This window comes from Peromyscus eremicus, chromosome 5 (genome assembly GCF_949786415.1).
Source record: "Peromyscus eremicus chromosome 5, PerEre_H2_v1, whole genome shotgun sequence".
NCBI lineage: Eukaryota > Metazoa > Chordata > Mammalia > Rodentia > Cricetidae > Peromyscus > Peromyscus eremicus.
This window is the reverse complement of record NC_081420.1, coordinates 97,394,038-97,407,573: the sequence shown is the minus strand read 5'-3', so window position 1 is coordinate 97,407,573 and position 13,536 is coordinate 97,394,038. Positions and strand designations below refer to the sequence as shown.

General features: G+C 53.6%; 1 protein-coding gene across 1 annotated transcript in view; it reads left to right on the top strand.

The window, feature by feature from the left end:
• Window positions 1–13,221, top strand: part of Vac14 (VAC14 component of PIKFYVE complex) — a 114,545-nt gene extending 101,324 nt beyond the window's left edge. The window contains exons 15-19 of the mRNA XM_059264007.1: window positions 3,454–3,628; window positions 4,829–4,947; window positions 5,939–6,018; window positions 8,507–8,657; window positions 12,927–13,221. Of these exons, the coding sequence (XP_059119990.1) occupies window positions 3,454–3,628; window positions 4,829–4,947; window positions 5,939–6,018; window positions 8,507–8,657; window positions 12,927–13,089 (688 nt within the window). The 3' untranslated portion in view covers window positions 13,090–13,221. The remainder of the gene's footprint in view (window positions 1–3,453; window positions 3,629–4,828; window positions 4,948–5,938; window positions 6,019–8,506; window positions 8,658–12,926) is intronic.
• Window positions 13,222–13,536: the final 315 nt, after the last annotated feature.

Genomic DNA, 13,536 nt, shown 5'->3' with positions numbered 1-13,536 from the left:
GACAGCATGTAGGAGCCTGCCTGTGGGTGAACAGGGAAGTGCCAGAATTGGGAACAACACACCTGCAGGCCTGTCCATGCCCCTTTTTATTCTTTTTCCATTTTTCATGTGTTTGTAGTGGGGAGGCATGTTTTTTTCATGTGTGGGCATGCATGTGTGTGTATATGCATATAGAGGCCCAAGGATGATATTGGGACTTGTCCTCAATAGCTCTTCCATCATATTCACTAAGGTGGGGTCTCTCAAACCTAGAGCTTGCCGATATGGCTAGTCTGGCCAGGTTCCTCTAAGGATCTCATTTCCACCTTCTGAGGCTGGCCATCACACCACCTGGCATTTACATGCATTTTGGGGGATCCAGATTCAGGTCCTCGCACTTAGATAGCACACACTGTAACCACCGAGCCATTTCCCCGGCCTCTGTACATGAAGCCCTTGAACATGATGAGCAAGGTCCCTTCATGCAGTAACATCCAACCAGCTGCTGGGCATCAGGCCCTCTTAGTTCGAGGTACTTGAGGGTCGCAGACAAGCCCTAGTGTGAGAGACAAGAGTCTGGCAGAAGTGCAGCCGCAGTGACAGTGCTCAGGAAGGATAGGACCTGCTCTGAGAAGAGGGTGGCAGGCAGAGAAGGCACATCACACCCAGGCTTCCCCAGGACACAATGGACACGAGACCTCAATGATGTAGTAGGTCACATCAGAAGACAAACCCAGAGGCTAAGGTGTCCCTAGCAAAGGATGCTGAAGCTGGGCTTCACAGTAGATCTAACTGGAAGTCATAGATGAGGCCGTAAGAAGGGGAGGGGCCAGCTTGGGTCTGCCGTTTAGATTGGTCAGAGTTGGTGTGGGAGGGCCTGGAGAGACACTTAGCTTTTTGAGTTCATACTGCTTTTACAGAGGATCCAAGTTTGGTTCCCAGCATCTACATTGAGCATCTCACAACTATCTGTAACTACAGTTCCAGGGGCATCTGAGGTCCCCAGCCTCTATGGGCGCCTGTGCTATGACATAGACATACATACACACAATTAAAAATAATAATATTTTTAAATAAATAAATTTCTTTTAAATGACCAGGGAGGCAGACTGAGAAATGTCTTGGGACTGACCAACAGGACATGGCTGGCTTTTTCCCTGGGCAGTGGTAGCCCAGAGGAGATGATACTGAAGTGGGAGATGCTCAGAGGCAAAGCCCTGAGCCCATGGCTGGACCAGGATGAAGGGCTGGGGATCATGAAGCTGAGTGGGCAGGAGAATGGAGTTTACTACCACAGGAAGGTGAATCTGCAGGAATACCAAGAGTCTCGTTGTGGTCCTATGACTCTCAAAATGCCTGGGAGACATCCACAGGGACTGACCCCTCTATAGTCCAGGGCAGGAGAGGCACATGTGGAAGTCACTGACTCTAGGCCACTTTGAATATATTCATGAGACTCGAGCCCACTGGGAGACGAAGACCAGAGAAGGGGAGGTGGCACAGTCAGGTGAGGTGGAGGGAACCAGTGGCAAAAGAAAAGAGTATTTCCAGAGGACTCTACCACCCTGACCTGTAACACTGTCAGCATGCCCCAGGTTCTCTGGGACAGCAGGAGACCATGGTGCCTTCTTGTTTCTTCTCAACCTTGACTGTCCCTCCAAACCATCCCTAACCCTCTGGCTGCTGCAAGTCGCAGCCTGGCTGACCTGGGGTCCTTGGAAAGCACCGCCTAGCAGCCGTTCAGCTGCTGGTCTCTGTCATGGAGACGGCAGCAGCTGCAGGCGACAGACACTTGTGACCATTTGTCGGTTCTCTTTCCCTCCCTAGCCTGCCCTTTTTGAACATTTCTGTCCCATGGCCTTGGAGACAGGGCTCATCCAAGAGTGGATGGGGGCAGGAAAATTGTCTCACTTCTACAGAAGGGCTACCACCTGCCTGCTGACTGTCGTCTGTCCCGTGGTGGAGGCTTTTGTCCCTGGGGGCCATGCACCAAACACTGGGCACCTCACATGAGATGTCTTCCCACCTGCCTTCTGGTTACTCCCCCATTTTAGAGAAGTATTGCCCCCATTTGAAAGATTAAGAAATTTCTGTACAGAGATATTGGCTGGGTTTGAAGCCACAGAGCATTTGCCCACCCATATAGAAGTGGCCTTTACCACCTGAGTGAGTGTGCAGTGGAGATTCAGGAGTCCCTTGTTCATGGGTCCTCCCTCCCCCCCAGCCCCAACCCCACCCCACCATGCCCAAGTCTGCTGGTTCCATTGGATCTAGGCTAGAGCTATTTGTGCTTCATGGTTTGGCCTCTCCATTACCAAATACTCTGGGTTTTTTGGCTGGGGCTATGGCAGAATCACCTCAAGCCTAGTTGCAAAGCCATGACTGGTGTTCACAGAGAAGAAAGAAATGCAGCCCTAATCAAGTTCCATACAAGGTCAGTGCCTGGCAGGAAGTAAGTAGCCTTGTTGAAACTTTTTGAAGCTTGTAGCCTCCAAGTGTGGTTCATGTCCTTCAATGCACAGTACCTTGAAGCCTCTGCCCCTTGTCTGGTCTGTGGTGCTGCTTTCCTGGGGTTCGGGCAGTCAGGCAGGCAGAAGACATCAGCCACAGACAAGAGGCCCTGAGAAAGGAAGGTGTCTTGAACCACTAATCCTATCCAACAGAAGGCAAGCACGGTCACCTGCTCACTACCCCCTTGCCCACTCCTACTCCACCAACAGGCTCCTCCTAGTCTGACTTCAAAATGTGCTTGTCTGCTGTTATTTCACCTTGCCCCAGGGACCCTGGGAAACCTGCTTTGCTTCATTCTCTAGGTTCCTCTTTGGTGACAGAGACTCTTTCTTAGGGCCTAGTCCTTACCCCAAGGCTCTTAAGAAAAGAAATATATGGGGGCCAGTGGAGCTAGGCACTGCTATGGTCCAGGTGCTTCACCTCCCTGTGCCACTGGGTTGATATAGGGTCCATTCAGCCCCCAAATGCTTCTGGGCCCAGAGACCTGCAGGAATCCCTCTAGCTAAGGCTACAGCTGAACAGCACAAATACTCTGACCCCCGGGGGCGTTTCTGATTTGTGTGTGGAGGTATTCTCAGATAAAGATGAAGTCTAGAGAGAAGTAAGGTCCAAGAGGGGCAGGAACACCTCGGCATGGGGAGGCATTGTTGATGTATATGGGAGACACACAATATAACATAGATTTGGTGATGTATGTGAAATCCTAGGAAGGTATCTTGGTGCATCCCTGGTAGCCAGAGGCCTGACTGTTCTGTAGGGGAGGAGGGACACAAATAGAGCATATAAGCCATGGTTTCTGGATCAAGGTAGGTGATGTTGGGAAGTAAAGAGCGGGCTCTCTGTGCTCAGAGGTCCCATTCCCACGTACACTCCAGCACTGAGGCCCTACAGCCCTAGCAAAGAGCAGGTTCCTCTAGGACCTGAGAAGTCTCAGGAGTGTGACTTTCCTGGTTTGTTTTCTAGGCAGCTCTGCCTCCTGCTGAACGCAGAGAACATCTTCCACTCTATGGCAGACATCCTGCTTCGGGAGGAGGACCTCAAGTTCGCGTCCACCATGGTGCACACCCTCAATACTATTCTGCTCACCTCCACTGAGCTCTTCCAGCTGAGAAACCAGCTCAAGGACCTGAAGACCCTGGTACTCCTCTGACCTCAGTGTTAGGCCTGTGGGTGCACAGGCACACTCAGCTCACTCCTCAGCTGGTCCCAGGAAGCTCCCAGGGGGTGGGTAAACTGGGAGTCTTCCCTGCCCACGGCCAAGTCCACATGCTCTTCCCAATTCCTGATCCACCTTTCACTATTCCTTTGGAAACAGGCTCTGCTGGTTCTGGGATACTCTGCCCAGCAAAGGCCCTTCTCATGGTCAAAATTGAAATACTGCTGGGAAACAAAGGGTTAATTGCTCTCCTTGTGTTCCTCCTTGCTCTGGCCCCACTCCCACAGCTGGACACATCTGTCTTATAAAATGCCTGTCATCAGCCATAGTATCTCATTGTTTCCTGTCCCAGGCTTTGGGTAAGGATGCTCAAAGGGAGATCAGAAAGATCAGAGAGACATGCAGCTCACAGACCCACATGATTTGGCCGAGACATTGGGCTTCCCTCAGCTCACAGGGACCAGTGCCATCATGGATGCATAAGTGCCAGGAATTTATTTCCCAGTCTGGGTTTGGGCCATTTTCCCTCTGCCCCCTGTCCAGCATGACCTCAACCCTTCCCTGGGAGGCTCAAGGACATTTAAGCTCTTGTCTGTGAGGACATCTGAGGCCCAGTGGCTTGGAATGATCCTGGCCACAGCCCTGCCTTCCTCCTGTGGTTCCTTGCAGACATTCGCAGAGGCCTTAAGAATTTTCTTCAGGCTCAGGGGCTAAGTGTGGGCTCAGCTTCAGGACTGGTTTCCTGGTACACTGAGAGCATGAGGTAGGCTGCCCAAGTAGGGGAAGGTGGGATGTGAGGCTAGACAGAGGAGCCTGGCCCCTGAGGAAAGTTCTTCCAGCCCCAGGCTCTGGAACCACAGTTCTGAGAGACAATTATGTCATTTTGCCAGAGGCAAAAGTGCCAGCTTACAAAGGGTCGGCTCACTTGAGTAGGCCCTTGCTGCCACCACCACGTGGCCCTGTGAGGCCAGGAGCTAATGACAGGGTCTGAGGAGCCGTCAGCGTTTCCTTTGTGACAACTCGTTCCCAGCTGGGCTGCCAAACACAGCCCAGTGCTGAGCTGGCACCCCAGCTGCCCCCAAGAGCCCATGTCACAGCCCCTCGAGGGCCCTCCCCTCCGTAGGTCCGATGTGGACCCAGTGACGGGAGCCCAGCCTTCTAACTGCTGCACCTCTCCCCCAGGAAAGCCAGGACCTCTTCTGCTGCCTGTATCGTTCCTGGTGCCACAACCCAGTCACCACCGTGTCGCTCTGCTTCCTCACCCAGAACTACCGGCACGCCTATGACCTCATCCAGAAGTTGTATCCTCTCACTGCCGTTCAGTCCCCAGCGAGGGCAGGAGAGGCCCTGCTGCCATCTTCCTGTACTCGGCTTCCGGGGCTAGGGACAGACATCACTAAGGCCTTCCGCTGGGGATGCTGTGGGGTGTGTTCAGGAAGCTGCTGTTATCAGTACACAGGGCCCTTTAGAGCCTCCCAAAGGGGAGCTAGGCCTGGAAAACTCAGGAGTAGAGACAGGCTGAGTGAGAGAAGAGACAGTACTCCTCAGTTCCCTGTATCTCCTGCTAGCCCCTTCTGTGGACAGAAAAGGCACTGTTACAGAAACGTGCTGGGAGACCTGCAGGGCTGGGTCACATGGCAAAACTTTGGAAGCTTCAAGAAGGGCCAGGAGCCCACCACGCATAATCTACCACTGAGAAGCAAAACACCCTTATCTTTGAACCTGACTTATGACCTAGGATCAGAACAGTATTCAGGAAATAAGACTGACTTCTTGATGTAATGGGCCAGAAGCTGGGGGCCCTGAAGGCTTCAGTGAAGGGTCCAGTGTGTTCTTGCCTGGCACCCTTCCAAAGCCTAAGCCTGCCCTTCTTGGGCACTTGTGTGACCCAGAGACCAAGAGCCCACTGGCCAGTTCCCAAGCTTCCCTAGCCTGCTAATGAGTTATCCTCTCAGGCAAAAACCAGGAGCCTCTGTAGCCCTCTCTGCAGAGCTACAGGACCACAACAAATGTCTTCCTGAGCCCAGGAAGAGAGAGGACAGCTGTGGGAGCAGAATCCAAGCACCCATGCGAAAGGGACAGCTGGGCCACATCCCATCTAGAAGGGCAGAAAGGCAGAGTAGATGTATATTCTTCGTGTGCTAATCCACTTCAAGAGAGCCAGGCTGTGCACTGGAAACTAGGTCTCAGGGAGGGACACATGGAATTCTGAGCCCAGGCCCTGGGGTCCACCCTTTGTCGCTCCTTGGGCAAAGACACTTGAATGGGGACTTTCCTTGACTGCCCACCCAGTGGAGACCTGGAAGTCACCGTGGACTTCCTCACAGAGGTGGATAAACTGGTGCAGCTGATCGAGTGTCCCATCTTTACATGTAAGAGCCCTTGTCCGGACCCCTGCCTCTAACAGGGCCACAGACCTGCCATGGCCTCCAGCTGGCCTAGAGGAAGAGGTGGAGGTTTAGAGCCAAGTTCAGATACCATCTTGACTGAACTTGGAGACAGAAAAGAGGGCCATGACCCCAGGAGTGTTCTAGATTGTCAAGAATGTAATAGTAAGAGATGACGGTGATTAGTGATAAGCCAACTAGAGTGGGATGGTATGCATGGCATCAGAACTTAATTTTGTCTGTTTTCTCAAAGCCAGTGCTGACATGAAACCCATCAGATACTAAAACCAGACCCTGACTCTGGGGTTCTGGGCACCCCTTACATGTATTCCTGCTCATCCAGGAGCTGTGCTGTCTCCTCTCCTGAGGGAGAGAGAGCAGTTGCCAGGAGCCAATGGGCGGGAGCTGCCTGGTGAGTAACACCAGGCTGAATGTGCAGAAGCAGCACTAACTGGGCGAGCACAGCTCTTGGCTCCTCCACACATGCAGCGTCTGCTCCCCAAAGCGGAAAGCACTCTGAATAACATGTGTGTTGACAGCGTGGTAGAGAAGCCAGAGGCAGCCCTGGCTGTAGCCACCTTCCTAGCCTAGGTGGCCACCTGGGCCTCTAGCTCCTTGGCAACATCTCTGGTCTGAGCAATAAGCCTTTACCTTGGGACCAAAAAGAAAATTCAGGGCCTCAAAGATCCTCCTTCCCAGCTCCCTCACAGTTAAAGGACCAGCTGTTCCAAGCAGCAGGTGCTGCAGTGACTCAGGTCCTGGAGACAGCAGAGCAGGAGGGAAACCTTCTTCTCAACCTGTGCAAAGCATGCCCTGCCTAGCATCTCACTTCCTGAGGGCCGGCCCCACAGGGTAGAGGGGCTCCCTGAAGGCAGGTCTAGGCGGATCCAGAGGAAGCCCTGAGCAGTTCATCCTCGAGTAGATGGGGAAGGTGCTGCCCGCAAAGATGCAAGGCAGGCCTAGTGCCTCTAGGCTCAAAGGGAAGAAAGACCTGGAAGTAGGTGCAGGCTTTTCCAGAGCTGTGTGCATGGTAGAAAGTTGTGCTGTGCACACACCTTGCAGATCAACTCTTCTGTAACCCCAACAGCTGTTCCTCCCTTCTCCCCCAGCTAGCTAAGCATTCTCCAATGCAAGTTAGTCCCCAGTTACAGCCTATCTGGAGCTAGCATCCAGTCTCATAGGTCCTGGGCTTCTGACTATCCAGCTCTAAATGAGGGCTCACACAAGCCCTTGGGTTTGGTTAGTTTGCTTGAGTGGTTCACAGAACTCTGGAAGCACATTTACTGCTTCTCATAAAGGACACTACAGTGGAATCGGAGGAAGAGGAGGGCATACCTTTCCCAACCTAATCCAGAGTTTTTATGGGAGCTTCATTATTTACACATGGTTGATTTACTTTGGCTATTGGTGATCAGCTCACCCTTCAACACATCAGCATGCAAGACGTTTTGTTTCAGAGACTGGGGATTGTAGGAGTTCTGTGCTGGGAAACTTGGATGAATACCAGATATGGATGTTACCATATCATAGGTGCCTATGACTTCTGCCTCTTGGGATAAGAGAGGCCACCCAGTCCTCAGCTACCTGGCACCAGGGCCTGACCCCTCAGGCTCCCAGCATCCTCCCAGACTCCTTGCTCAACTCCTGCTAAGAGGCAAGACCCACTCTCTAGAAGGTGTGGCTCATTATCTACACATAAGGTCTGCCAAGGTCTAAGATGCAGGAGGAGCGGTGGTACTGCAAAGGCCAGGAGGACAGGGAAAGCAGCTCTCCTGTCCGATCTCACCATCAGGCCCTGGATAGGCTGCAGCCACCTTGAGATGCAGCTGGCCACTAGCAGGTCTAGACTCCTAGGGTTGACATACATCCTGGGCAGAGAGCAAGAGTGTCCCCACCCTTGAAGGGGTGGGGCGGTGAGTGGCTATGTCTAAGTTGGATATCCAAATCACCTCCCAGACACTCTGGGCTTTGGTGTATGCCTCACTACACAAAAAGGCATTTTCCCTCCTGCCCTCCCTTAGCAAAGCCCTAATCCACTCTTTCTCTCCAGCTTACCCTATTTATAGCTCACGTGCTGGCACGTGCAGAGCCAACTGGGGAATCTGTTATTCTACAAGCCCCCACCCCCAGCCCTCATTACCAAGGAAGCAGCTGAGCCTAGGGGAGGTGGGCCTAGCCCAACAGCAGGTTTGGGATCTTAGGCTGAGGGGGCTGCTAGATAGGGCAGTCAAATGGCTGGGTAGGGAGAAATTAGGTCATGGAAATGGCTAAAATTCTGTGAGAGATAAGGGCCCAGGCCTGGCTGGCTAGGGAGGAGCCACTGCTTCATCCTAAGGCAGGTATGTCTCAGCCTAGCAGTACCAGGTCTGGGATGCTTCCAGTCCTCTCTAGATAGGCTAAGGCAGGGGATCTGGGCTAGTGTATTCCAGAGCAGGGCCAAGATCCCTGACCCCTGACCTCTACCCTGCTGCAGATCTGCGCCTGCAGCTGCTGGATGTGAAGAACAACCCATACCTGATCAAGGCCCTGTACGGCTTGCTCATGCTGCTGCCTCAGAGCAGCGCCTTCCAGCTGCTCTCTCACCGGCTCCAGTGTGTGCCCAACCCAGAGCTGCTGCAGACTGAGTGAGTGCTGGGCCCAGGGCACTGCCCTCTGCCTCCAGGCCTATATCATGGGAGATCCTAGGGGCTTGCTGAAGTGCCCTGTTCCTATACCCCTTTGTCATATCAACCCTGTCCACCCCACAACTACCTTTCTTTTGTCTTCAAATCCACAACAGATCCCAAGACGGGAGGTCCTGGGAGTGTTTATGGGGCAGAAATACATAGCTGTGCTTTTCTGAGCAGCTTGGGGGAGCTCAGAGAGACTAGGCCTCAGTTTGAGATCTTTGCCCAGCAGAGGCCCCTAGAGAGAGGAGCTCCAGGGATGGAGAGTGAGTGAGGGGTCCCGAGAGCCAAGTAGAGCCAAGTCTTAGGCACCTTCCGGCTTAGATGCCTCATCATTCCATTCTAGTAGATGCTCACCTGACCCTCTGAGAGTCCCAGCATCACTAGGACCTTCCCACTACCAATCCAGAGGAATAGGAGCCAAGAATGGACCTGAGCTACTCTATTAGGGTCCTACTCTCAGGAAGAACATGTCTGACTGGCCCAGCCTGGCATCCTCTGGGCAGGGGGGATCCAAGCTCCCACCCTGAACCCTCTGCTGGCCCTGGCCCCACAGCCTGTTGGGCTGTGTCTATATTTGGTAACCCTTGGAGGCTTCGCCTCATCCACAGGCATTTGGCATTGGAGATGGAAAATTTCACTTGTCAGGTCACCATGGAAACAAGCAGAGCCACTGAGAAGATTTACGCTGAATGGAGTGCACCCAGCTTGCACCAGCTGCCCTGTGTGTCTAGAATTCCCTCCTAGGCCATTGGAGCCACTCAGCAGGCCTGGCGCCTTGCTGCAGCGAAGGCCTCAGGCATTTGCCCTGAGGGTAGATGCAGACAGCCTCAGGATAAGCCTGCTGCCCAGTCCACCCTTCCCTGCACCTTTCTGAGTCAGCCTGTGCTGACTGTGTCTTGTCAGCTCCAAGTTTCAACCAAGTGAAGTCTGGAATACTTGGTGTGTTGAGTATACATACCAGGATGCAGGAAAGCCACTGCAGGCTTGGGCTGGTCTGGATTCCCCAGATGAGCATCTCCTGTTCTGAGAGGAGAGAGGTCTTGAGGTGACAGCATGCCTCCTCGGCCTGCCCTCTACAGGCACTGATGAGGGGAAGGTGGAGGAAGGGCACTGCCCTGGGAGAGGCCTCAGACCAGGCAACAAACCCTGCCACTTCCCAGAGCCACTTTCTTGTCTGGGAGGGGAGGGGAAGGGAAAGCTGTCCCGGTCAAGGCAGGATAAATCCTCAGAGAAACTAGATACCAGAGTTTCCTTGGCCTCTGTGTGGTCCAACAAGATACTCTTGAGCACAAGGAATGGGCCCTTGTGGAGAAGACTCTTACGTGGATCAGTGAATGATTTTAGGCCTGGAATAGGATCTGGCCCAAGTTCTCCATAGCTTTGCTGTGTGGCCTCAGGCATGTTCCATACCCTCTCTGGGCTCCCAGTTTCTTGATAAATGCACATGGGGACTAAATGGGCAGGAGGTGTTGGGGTGTTGTTCTCAGCCTTCCTGCCTTTGCAAGGAGCTGGGAAAGTCGGATGTAGATACAGGCATGGAAACAGTGGGTGGTAAGGAACCTCAGACAGCTGGAGGAAGAGTCAGGTTGCAGGTTTGGGTGCAGAGGGGCAGCTCCCACTCTGGAAAGGGGCTGTGGGCATTCCCAGCCCAGGGTGGGGCAGGCAGCTGGCCTGCAAGCACAACAGCTGGGCAAGTTTATGCACTTGCCACCCACCCACACCTCCCTGTGTTCTCACCAGGCTTGGGGGCCAGAGGCCACTCTCAGGCTTCGGAACCACCCTCAGGGAGGCAAGAGGGGTTCCCTAAAAGAAAGCTGGTGGCAGATATATGGTGGGATGGCAGGGGAACATGTCAGCTCTAAACTGGGGACTCACCACTCCACCCTGCTATGTCAGCCAGGTGTCCCTGTTACAGTACCTGAGGATTATGGGGAAGAAAGCATGGCATTGTGATGGGTACGGTGATGCTTATAATCCAAACACTGGAGAGAGAGGTAAAGGCAGCAGAGTCAGGAGTTCAAAGGTGTCCATGGCTACAAAGGCCAGCCTGAGGTACATGAGATGCAGTCTCAAGCAAATAGCAAGGCGGATCATGGCAGGGAAGGATCCCCCTACCGTGGGGCAGAACAGCTCACTACTCTGAGGTCCCAGAGAGCAAGGTCCAGCCGCTTCCCCAGCCCCACCCCGGGTATCTTTGTTCTAGTTTGCTTTCTGTTGCTGTGACAAAACACTGACCAAAGGCAACTTGAGGAGGAAAGGTTTTATTCTGTCTCAGACTTCCAGATAATAGTCCGTCACTGAGAGTCACGGCAGGAACTGAAGCAGAGACCGTGGAGGAAGGTGGCTTACTGGCTTGCTCAGCTTACTTGCTTATACAACCCAGGACCACCTTGCCCAGGGGTGGCACCACCCATATCAGTCACTAATCCAGAAATGCCCATATACATGCCTACAGGCCAGTCTGATAGAGGTGATTCCTCAGTTCCCTCTTCCCGAGTAACTCTAGTTTGTGCCAAGTTGACAAAAAACTAACAACACTCCCCAAAACAAACCCTCTTATTAGTCCTCGCTCTGGACTTAGGCCCCAAGGTTTCTAAGGGTGTTGTCAAGATAGCATGTAGACTCCTGGGCACCCCCCAGTGTCATCTTTGTGGCCTTGAATCTCTCCCCTGTCCCAGATTAAATTGTTTGTCTAACAGCCACACCCTGGACCTAGGGCTACAAGCTCCAATTCCCTCTGCCCCCTTAGGAGTCTGGGTTGTTCCCTCTGCCAATAGCTGTTGGGCCAGAGAGGCCCCTTCTCCCATTCCCAGGGGAGTCAACCAGCAGCAGAAGCCCCCAAATAACAACCAGGTAGGCATCACCAGGCTACTTTCACGTGTCAACCAACAGTGGTCAAACCCTGGCTCAGGAGGCCATGGCTCAAGGCCCAGGGAAACATCGGCCACAGATACTAAGATGTTTTCAGGCATTGTGTCTTCTTTAAAGAAAGGAAGGAGCAGTGTGGGCTAGCACATGGAAGGTAGACTCAACTCCCCAAAGTTGAATCTGGGAGTTGTGCCCTGATCCTGTCCTGAAACTGAGCAGGCCACAACACCTTCTGGCTTCAGCCATTGGTTTTTCTAATCCAGCCAACCTCACTGGGGAAGGTGTGATTGTGGGAGCTCTGTTGTGTCTCCCTAGTCTAGACAGCAGCCAGGTGCACCAGGCTTTGGGCTGCTTGCTCTCCTTGGGGTGGCAGAGCTGTGTATAGCTGCCCGTCTCATACCTGAGCTGGGGCTGGACACCAGGCAAGTCTTTCATGTAATATCAGGAGGGAACTTATATCCACACCATGGCATGGCTCCTGTGGCAGCCTCCTTTACAGATTAGGAAATGGAGTCACATGCCCAAGGTCAAATGTCTAGGCCAGGCCTGCCTAGCTCCAGCCATGCTGGGAACTCTTCACCAACTCAAAGGTCCCAGGAAGTCTGCATAGCTGAGTGGCCCTCAGTCTTCATGAAACCCTTTGCCAGGGCTTTGCCAGGGCTTCCAAGCCAGTAAGGGAAGGGGGAAGGGGGACACCTAAGGCTGTGCTGGAGAGACAGGAAGGAGACAGGGACCTGGGTGGCAAGCTAAACACAGTTGATGTGAGAGTTGGGAGGACCACGTGCACTGTAGACAGACCGTGCACAGCCTGTGCGGCTATACACAACAGCTAAGGAGAATGGGAGCAGCAGGATGTAGGTGCCATCGGCATGTTCACTGGTGAGATAAGCTCTTCTCTGGGGACAGTAGTGACTGCAGGCCTTGGGACCCAATGCCCTGCCAGGCTGCAGGTCCAGCAGAGACTTCAGTGATCCCAGCACCAGCCATGCCACTGAGAAAGGGCTGAGCTGCTACCTCCCCCTTCTCTCCAGACCCTGTTCCAGGCCCCAGCTGGCTTCCTGGCTGGCTGCTAGCCCTGGCTCTCACCCCAAAGGGAGCCACTGGTAAACAGGAAATGCTTCCCCATGCAATGCCTGCTCTGGGCGCCATCAACAGCCCACAGGCTGAGAGATATCAAAGCAGTGTATTGGCTATTCCCACCAGCTGCAGGAAAGGGGGTAGGCATGGGACCCCAAGCACTGTGGGCTGGCTGGTGTAAAGGTACTGCTGGGCAGGGACACACATGCCCAGAAGCTGACTCCCACCAGAACCTACCATGATGCAGATACTGATTCTGACTTCTGCCCATCTTCCCAGAGACAGTCTGAAAGCTGCCCCCAAGTCCCAGAAAGGTGAGTCCCCCAGCATCGACTACACAGAGCTCCTGCAGCACTTTGAGAAAGTCCAGAGACAGCACCTAGAAGTAAGACACCAGCGCAGCGGGCGTGGGGATCACCTGGACCGTAGAGTTGTCCTCTGATGTGCCTGGCACGGAAAGGGCCCAGGTGGGCCCTGAAGCACTCAGGGTCTCCAGGCTGAGGCCACAAGATGCCCGAGAACCTGCCTCATGCAGGGCTGGACCTGACCACCAGCCCAGGACAGGGAGAGGAACAGTCTGTCAACCACAGCTCCTCCTCCCAGCGCAGTGCCTGGACCCCAGCACTGTCAGCTACACCCTGCCTGGGACCAGTGGCTTCCCTCCTGAGTCAGGCCGCAGCCTCAGAATCTGAAGCAGCCTCTTTCTAATTCCCCTGTGAGAAGAGCTTGACCTTGGCCCCAAAGCACTGGCATGGTGTCTATGTATATGTACATCTGCGTGGATGATGCACACAGACCAGCACAAAGACCTCTACAGAATGATGTCCATCCCTGCCCCAATAAAGAAATGACAGAATCCTTAACCAAACCCGCCTGCTCCTTTCTTTGC